Here is a 9957-nt window from a genome sequence, read left to right on the forward strand (position 1 = left end):
TTCTTATGATTATATAATGATTAATCCTCCCTTGCATTTGCAAAATAAATTTAGGATATTGATTATATATTATAACTCATTTTATATACAATTCTATTGAACTTGCCAGTGTTTTTAGAGTATTTATTAGTTTGTAATCACTGAAGAGAAGTGTTATTGTTACACCTTTATCTCTGAAGAAATTTATTTGGGTTTTAGGATCAGGGAGTGCTAGACCTAGAATAATTTTGTGAAGGATTTTCTCCTCTTTTTATGAAGTGTTCAGAAATGGATTCTCATTAAATATTTTAGTGAGAGGCAGACAATTGATGCAATGGATTTGGGATGCCATTTCCTATATCAGATGGCCTAGTGTGAGTCCCAGCTCATCTTTAGATTCCAGCTTTGTGCTGATGGTAGGCAGCAGGTGCTGGCACTTGGGTCCCTATGCTGAGTTCTGGTTTCCTGGCTTCCACCTCGCCCAGCCTTAACTGTTGTAGGCAACTGGAGAGTAAAACAGAGTAAAACAGTGATTTGTCCACCTCTCCCTCTCTTTCTATATCTTTCTGCGTTTTAATTGAACAAAAAAATTTTTAAAAAACATACTAGAATTTAAATATTTAGCAGACATCACTAGTTTTAAAATAGCCAACAGAATTTGGAGGATATCACCATGTAATTTTATGGTACTTTATTGTTCTTGTCAGCAGCCAATTCTGCCAATTTTCCATTGCTAAGTACTATTTTTGTATAATCATGTATTGTCACTTTCCTATAAATTGCAAAACATTACTAGTTAAAAGATAAAACTGTTGATAATAAATCAATCATTGCACTACAGTTTCTAAACTTTGTTTTCATGTTTTAAGGTTGATCCTTAGAGACTCTAAGAAGTCTTAATTAAATATGACCTCAAGTTAAATATTTGCATACAGCATGCTTTAACTATTTTCTAATGAGCCTCTATGGATTCTGTCAGGTTTTCTTGGCTAAAACTCAGTCTTCTCAAAAATGGCAGTAAGGCACAAATAGGAATGACAAAACTATGAGCAAACCCTTGAGTTTAGAGGAGATGAATGTGAGAAGCTTAAAACTCATTGAGAGTTTTTATAAGTTGAATTCTAAGTAAATTCAATGAGGCATTTGGATTGAAAACTCAGCCCCACTTAATTCTACAGCTACCAAAATTAGCCTCAAAGACAGCTCACTAACACTACCTGACACTTTGTTCCTACTTTCATAAGTCAGAGTTTTAGTATTAATTAGTTTTCACTGGAATAGCAATTTCTTTTTTACAGAATCGGTGCCATTGTGGTTGGGATTATGGATTGATTTATCAAGTAATAATGAAGGTTACTAAGAAAAGAAAGACCATGTAGGCTCACACCACCTCCTCTATGCTTGCTAATTTAGAATGTAAAGTAAGTTGAACTTCCCCCAACTCATTTGTAATTATTTTCTTAAATTACATTATATCAAAAGAGAAAAAACTGTGTTATTCACATCTCTCTTACCTAAATCCAGATTTCATTTTAAAATAATGATAATCAACAGGCTCTAGAAAATGGCATGATATTTATAGCAACATGGTAACCAACCTAATTAAGTAATATCAGAGACAAATTGGAGTCTCCGTGTTCTTTCTCTTGATTCAGGTAATTCTCCCCATGATCTGAAAACTCAGATGGAATTACACAGCTTGATTACTTTTTAAATGGATTATTGAGCTCTCTGGCTACTTAGTGGTTCCTTGGGATCAGGTACCCACATTTATAAAGTGCAATGTCTAATTGGCAAATATATTTCACTTACACTTTTTAAATTGCCCCATTGTTGGTCAAATTATGCTTGACAGCACCAGGCTTGATTATACAAAGTAATTCAGTTATAGATACCATTTCAGGTTCCCTAAAGCTGTTTCTCTGATTGTATAGGACAACATGGAAAGACCACAGCTATTGTAAAGACTGGAGCTGCTCTAATGATTTTCTATATAATGGAATCATTCTACATTCTGTATAAATAAGGATCACAAAAAAAAGATTAAAATCTGACTTGCTGAAGCATACTTACAGGCAAACTCAAGTAAATAACAAACAATAACATTGAGAGTCCAACAGATAAAGGCCAGATTATTTGATGATAGAATCTTAGATTGAAAAGAGATGAATAATCATCTAGTATGCCTGGCGTGGTAACCTAATGGCTAAAGTCCTTACCTTGCACAAACCACGATTCCATATGGGCACCGGTTCTAACCCCAGAGACCCTACTTCCCATCCAGTTCCCTGCTTGTGGCAGTTGAGGAAGGCGCAAAGCCTTGGGACCCTGCTCTCACTTGGGAGACTGGAAGAGGCTCCGGGCTCAAGGCTTCACATTGGCATAGTTTCAGCTGTTGCGACCACTTGGGGAATGAATCACCAGAAAGAAGATCTTCCTCTCATCACTCCTCCTCTTTGTACATCTGACTTTCCAATAAAAATAAAATAAATCTAAAAAAATTAAAATAATCATCTAATACAATTTCTAAAGCAGAAATTTCGTCCTATGTATACCTGATAAGGAATTGATAGCGGGCTATATGGACTGATCATTTTTCATTTAAGTAAATTCAATAATCTAAAGTAGTCACTTAGCAGAGACTAACACATCCTCACAGTAAATCCTGTACTCCATAGAGCCATACTGTGTAAGTTCAAATTCTATTTCTGCCATTTTCTTAGTTTGAAGTTAGGTGCATTTATTTTTAATAAAGATTTTATTTGAAGGGCTGGCATTTTGACACTTCTGCCTGAAGGATGGCACTCCACATGAACCCAGGTTCAAGTCCCAGCTGCTCTGTATCTAATGCAGTTCTCTGTTAATGTGTTAAGAAACCAGCAGAAGACAGCCCAAGTACATAAGTTACTGGCATCTATGTGGAGTAACTGGATAGAGTTCTAGACTTTAGGTTTAGGCCTGGCCCTGCCCTAACTGTTGGGACCATCTAGGGAGTGAACAATTAGATGGAAGATATTTCTGTCTCTCCCACTTTCTCTGTCACTTTTCCTTCCAAATAAGTAAATCTTTTTTGGAAAAAAAAAAAAAAAGATGTTATGGGGCTGGAGTTGTGGTGTAGTAGCCTAAAGCATCCCCTGTAGGTGACGGTTCAAGTCCCAGCAGCTCTACTTCCCATCCAGCTTAGTGCTAATGGCCTGGAAAAGCAGCAGAGGATGGCTTAAGTCCTTGGACTGAGCACTCAAGTGGGAGAGCGAGACAAAATTCCTGTCTCCTGGCTCAGTTCCAGCTGTTGCGGCCATTTGGGGAGTGACTCGGTGGATGGAAGATTCTGTGTCATTCTCTCTTGTCACTCTTTCAAATAAAAATAAATAAATTTTGTTAAAGATTTTATTCAGAAGGCAGGGAGAAAAGAGAGAGGTGAGAGAGAAGGAAATACACTCAGGTTTTTCCTATGAGTGGCAGGGACCCAAGGATTCAGGGCACCATCTACCACTTTATAGATAATTAGAAGGAAGCTGGATTGGAAATCAAATAGACAGGACTGAAACTGACATTCCAATGTGGGATGTAAACATTCCAAAAAGCTGCCTAACCCACTTCACCACACAACACTCACTCAGGCATGAGTACGCGTGCACACACACACACGTATTTACATATATTATAAAGACAAACAAAATGCTCTTATGAATCAATGATATTTTTAGAAAAATTTCACACCCAAATCTTTTTAGTGCCTTCTGCTCATTGGTTCTAAAACTGCACTGTGCAGTTTTAGACTAGACATTTCTAGTCTTCTCTTGGGTTTTCTTTTCTTTGGACAAATAACTAGCAAATCTTGCATATATAGGACTTCTATTAATTCCATTGCCAATTCACTGGATATTTGGGCCAACATCCACGTGGGTTTTTCTTTCCCTTTTTTTTTTTGCTCCCATTATCCCCCACCTTCCAGCCTTTGGCTCTGATCCTCTATCCCCCTATGGCTACCACAATTCAGCATGCTGAACATATGCAAAAAGCTACATTGTGCCCGTGAAGGAGTCCTTTGGCACATCACTGAAGCATGCGTTAGTCCCAAGATTTCTGCCCCACACAGCCCGACTTCTGCCAGCAAAGACTTCTAAAAGATTATCTGACATGGGGTGATGTCCTATTCTCAACCAGGTTCTACATACAGATCCATTCAAGAAGGCTTTTTAACAAGTACCCAGGTGGAGATCTCAGCCCCAGAGAGTTACAGCATGTGTAGAATTCAAACATCTTTTGAAAAATGTCTGTCTTCAGGTGAGTCTATGTGTAGCTGGGCATGAAACGCATTAGGCTTTGTAGTTGTAGTTGTGATCCATGGACCAGTCGCGCTATGTCACCAGGAGGCTTGTTAGAACTGCAGAGACTTCAGGCTGAATCCCAGACCTACTGAACCAGAATCAGCATTTTTAACAAGTCCCTCAGGTGATTGCTATCTGCATGAAAGCAAGAAACACTGGTCTGAGGAGTTTGTGATTAATTCCCCTTGTCGGAGGCATCTGTGCCCCAGTGGGAAATCACAGCATGCATGCTATCCATCACAGCTCCAGTGTGTTTTGCTATACTGTGGATGTTCTATGGTGTGTCCTGAGAAGTATGTCTTTTGTTATTTGCTTAGTCTCAAGAATAGTTCTCTGAATATGGAAAATATTAAGAAATGTTTATTCGGTTTAGAGACACAGAGTAATTTGGTTTAGTAGCCATTTTTGGATGACTTGAAGTAGCAAATAGGACAGTTGCTTTAAAAATCTGACACAAATATATGTATATACATGCCTATCTATACATCTATTGATCTTGTATTTTGTGTGAAGTTTGCCTTATATCAGAGAGAACACGATGCTTTTCCTTTGGGATTGCTTATTGCACTGAACATAGCATTTTCTAGTTGGCACCATTTTGTTTTAAATGGCAGAATTTTGTTCTTTTTCATGGCTAAATAATATATAAGGGAGACTGTCACATCAAGAAGTGAAGATACAATACAGTGCGCATCTCTACTCACAGATAAAAAGATGGGCTCCCAATGAAACTGCTAAATATATCTTGACAATAGGATGCTGGACATGCTGCTGTTGTCTATACCTACAATGTCATGGTACAATTAAATATCAGAATGATGGACTTATGACTATTGCTGAAGCACTATACTATTGTAACAATGCGGGGGAAAACATTGGAAAGGAGAGTAATTTGAAATGGTGAAAAGGGGAAATTTCTGAGCCTATGAAATTGTATTATGAAAAATTAAAATTTGAAAATATATCTTAAAAATCTGACATGTTACTTATAAGCCAAGGAATTCTTTTTTTGGTGTGCTTTGCTTTATAGGAATTAAGGTACTGTTAGGCTGTTACTGATAAGACTTGCTTTTACAGCCATGTTTATGTTTAAAATAACCATGCAAGTAATATATTATTGTGCCCATTTTTGTAAAGAAAACTGAGATGGAGAAGGAATATGGTGTCTAAAGTCACATATCATATGAACAATAAAATAATCATTCAAACTAAGCTACTTGAACACCAAAAATCTTTACTCCAAATTAAGAACTTTCATTTGAAATCTGGTACAGCACCACACATATACTGTAGCTCCTCGCCTCCCCACAACCTCTAGAATGCATAAACTACTCCCTTCTCTTAGTCTGATGATAATTGGTAGTGACTCTTCAGAACTGTCCTTCATCCTCATCTGAAATGCCAAACAGGCTGCACTTAGTAAAAGAAGGTCCTTCATCTAATTAAAATGTTCTTTTATGAAGCACATGTTGAGTGTAAATAAACCGCAGGCAAATTTGATGGGATCTGGCATACTCAGAACATAATCTAAAGCACCCATATGCCATTTCTGGTTCTTAACTCTACCAAATTAATTACAGACTTTGACTGCAAAACACTAAAGATTGGATGTATACATTGGTTTATAGACTGTGACTTTAGAATTTGTTCATTACTTTGAACTTGATGTACACATGAACAAAGGAGCAAAATCTGTCTTAAAAGGCAGGTAGTCACTGTGGTTCTCTTTAGAGAAAATGACCTTGGTCGCATTTTTTTATTCACCCTTGCATTTGACTTAGGATACATAATTCATACAGCAATGAATTAGCTCACTGCATAGCCTGCATGAAGAAAGAATATTTCATACAAATCATTGCTGCCTAAATTGCTAAGGTAATTAATAAAGTGGGTGATTGGTATGCATCAATCTATTGGTAACACAGGCTTATCAAAAGCAAATCGGTTTCTCACACCTCTTAGAAAACATCAGATGTCATTTAATCATTATCCCTTTGAAAGATTTGATCAAGGTAATATTATTTGTTGCTTTCGTGGTTAACATGAATAGTTCATTTATTTGGTATGGCATGCTGGGCCAACAATGCTATTCTATCAATGGAATGCAGTGTTTAAGCAAGCTCTGCTTGTGATCCACCTAGGATTTAGCACAGAAACTCTGAGTAGCAAATCTCTAGAAGGCCATGTAGTCGATACGGTATCCTGTAGATTTCTTCACAAAGGCAGTTATCATCCCAGCATGTACTACATGAGATTCATATAACTTTTGAAAACAGGTTCTTGTCAGAGACACATCATGGCATTTTAGATCACCAGCAAAAACAGAAGACCTCAAGGTCACAGTAGTCAAGGAGGAGGGTATATAGATTTAAACCCAAAGTATTTCCTTTTTCCCTTTTTGCTAACTCAAAGTCTTTTCATCAAATGACTTTTGGATTTCAGATAAACTCACCGGAAACAAGAAAATGATAGAGAAATGTCATCAAAATTCCTAAACTAAACAGTTTTTCAAAACTACTTGTTTTCTTTGACTGCTATTAATGATTTTTCAGACTATGTGACTTAAAACAACAAAAATCAATCTTGCACAGTTCTGGACCCCAGAAGTCTGCACCTGGTGGCAGGGCCATGCTCCTCTGGAGGCTCTGGGGCAAAGTCCTTCTCTTGCCCATGGCTGTGTCCCTCAGCTGTGACTGCATCACTACAATCTCCATATCTGTAGTCACGCTGTATTCTTCTGTCTAGTTTTCCTTTACCTCTTTCACAGGCATTCTTGTGATTGCATTTAGGACCTATCCCAATAATTCAGAATAATCTTCCAATCTCAAATCCTTAATTCATTCATATCTGCAAACTCTAAAGCTCTATAAGGCTTGAAGGTTCCAAGAATATGCATTTGATACCTCACTGGTCACTGGTTTAATCAATATCTGCTGTAAAAACAGAATAGTTTTATTTGCCACTTGCTAATCCTTCATGACAGTTACTTCCTAATCAGTCTTTCTCAAAAGGCTTGCCATAGATTCATTTCATGTAACAAGAGTTTACCAAGAAGAGGAAACTTAAATGAAGCAGGAACAACAAATCTTCCATAAGAGATAGAGGCGATACTACTTCAACTAAGTTGTAAGTATGAGTTGTATGTGTGAGTTGTGCCAGGCAAAATGTTCAGTTCAGGCGCAATCTCCAGTAAAAGCATCTAGACAAAGTGAAGCTAGCAGAATTCCCAATCCATCTGAACATTTTGAAGGGATATTTCTGAATGGCAGAGTGCATGTGGTCATAAAGACACATTTCCACTTATGTACAATGGTTATATAATTATATGTTATTTTAAGTATTAACAAAAGCAAGAAGTTTCCTATCACAGTCCTAATAAATGTCAAAGATCTACCTCATCCTCTATAACACGCATCAATTTATGCAAATATACTGCATTGATCTTTCAGAAGTAAACATTGATGTCATCAGTTCCCATTCTCAGATGTAACACAAAATGTGCACATGAGATGTAAAAGAAAAAAAGCGAATGAGAATAATTGAAACCCTCATTCAAATTAATGAAAGTGGTACAACTATAAAGAATGTACATCAGAGAAAATCCATATTTCCCAGACTACTTTTTACTGAGTTCAAATACACTAAGATAGACAAGAGATACAAAATCAATAGAAGATGGGCAAAAGTAGGTATTAGTTGCAGTGGTTAAGAGTCTTCTTTGCATGACAACATCCCATACCAAAATTAAAGTTGCAGTGCTAGCTCCACTGCATTAAGTTCTAGCTTCAAGCTACTGTGCATTCTGCAGGGCACTGGATGATGATTCAAGAACCTGAGTCCCTGTCAGTCAAGTGGAAAATTCAGATTGAGTTAGTGGCTCCCACTTTGGCCTTGCGCTTTCCTGGTTGCTGTAGGCAGTTGAGGAGTAAATTAGCAGTAGAACATCTCTGCTTTTCAAATCAAATGAAAGGTTTTTTTTGTTTTTTTTTTTTTTTTTTTGAGGTGGACAGAGGTTCTCTGAGGACCCAAAGGGACCCCATATGGCGGGGGCTTACAGCAGAGGCAGGGCAGTCCCGGGCCCAGGACACAGCCAGCAGCAGACTAGTGGGGCCCCACCCTGGAAAGACTGACAGGCCACAGCCATGGGTGGCAAGGAGGCTACAGAGCCCAGGGAAGCCAAAAGGCCCAGTCTTAAATATGTCATAAATAGGAGGCTGGGGTTAACACTGTGCTGTCCCCAGCCAGGCAGCGTGGCCTCCCAGCCTAGGGAACAAGACAGTCCAGTGAAGGTCACGGCTGCTTCATCTTGTTTCTGTTCTTCTGGAGTTTGGCATGCACGACTTTGAGTGTGGTCAGGAAGTTGCCCAGGAAGAGGACGAGGAAGGTGAGAGCCAGTACAAATACCTGCCATTCTCTGCATTCCTCATGGCTGGAGAGCTCAAACAGTGTCACAGCATTGTAGAGCTGCCAGAAGTGGCCACAGAACAGGAATGGCAGTAGGAAGGTGAGGCCCCGCCACATCCAGGACTGGAACCCTTCCACGGTGAGATCCAGGTGATTCCTGTCATCCAGGGCACGCAGCAGGTACAGGCAGCCTCGCTGGAAGTAATACTGTAGGAACTGGACACAGCTCTGAAAAATGGAAAATGCTAAAAACTGGTTCCGAAACTTCTGGTAGATTAGTCCGTTAGGCCAGGTCAGCATCACCCCAGACAGGAATGTGGAAACATAATGATGAGACACCCACCAGCCTTTGATTCTGGAGCCATTGCTGATGAGAATGCTCTCCCGGATGGTGAGGGTGCAATAGTACCAGACCAGCAGGAAGTTGAACACTTCGTCCGTCACCCGGTAGTGCAGGACAAATCGACAGGCCACGGTGCCCAGGAGCAGGATGATGGTCAGGTAGAGCTTGAACTTCTCATACTCGTCCTTGTAGGCAAATTTGGCCTGGTTGCTGAGAAGGGTCACGTTCACATTTCCGAAGACCAAGTTCAATTACAGCCCGTTCTTCTTGGGTAGGTAGGCCTCCATGTCGGAGAAGACATTCTGTCTCTCCTTGATGTTGGCACTCATCTGCTGGACCAGCTGCACCTCCTCCTGACTGGCATGGTGCTTGTACCTCTGCAGGGTGTGCTTCAGGTCCTTGAGGCGCTTCTTCCGCTTGCTGATGGAGCCACTGCAGGAGGCCTGCAGGGCCATCAGCTCCTCCAGCTTCTGCCGGTAGACCCAGTGTGTCTCCTGCAATTCCTGAAATTCTCCCTCCAGCTCGTGCCACTCGCACTCGCAATGCTCCAGCTGCCCGGACATGGTGCAGTGGTGCAAGGTGGCGACGGCTGTGGCTGCTCCCACAGCGTGGCCCCACTAGCCAGCAAGCACACCCCACCAAATGAAACTTTTATAAAAGATGGGAGTGTGTAAAGCAGGGAGACTCCTCTGGTTCCCACACAGAAGACATAAGTACTAATGTCCTCTTTTTTTATTATTGGAAAAGTGGATATACAGAGAGGAGAGACAAAGAGGAAGACCTTCTGTCCGCAACGGCTAGAGCTGAGCCGATCCAAAGCCAGGAGCCAGGAACTTCCTCCAGGCCTCCCACGTGGGTGCAGGGTCCCCAGGCTTTGGGCCATCCTGGACTGCCTTCCCA

General features: G+C 40.0%; 1 protein-coding gene across 1 annotated transcript; it reads right to left on the reverse strand.

The window, feature by feature from the left end:
- Positions 1–8325: 8325 nt before the first annotated feature.
- LOC101521327 (transmembrane protein 120B-like) lies at positions 8326–9690 on the reverse strand. The gene is given in 1 exon segment (XM_036493138.2): positions 8326–9690. A coding segment is annotated over 1 exon segment (1020 nt). The 5' UTR covers positions 9621–9690; the 3' UTR covers positions 8326–8600.
- Between the last annotated feature and the right edge of the window lie 267 nt (positions 9691–9957).

This window comes from Ochotona princeps, chromosome 5, assembly GCF_030435755.1.
Source record: "Ochotona princeps isolate mOchPri1 chromosome 5, mOchPri1.hap1, whole genome shotgun sequence".
NCBI classification, from domain to species: domain Eukaryota; kingdom Metazoa; phylum Chordata; class Mammalia; order Lagomorpha; family Ochotonidae; genus Ochotona; species Ochotona princeps.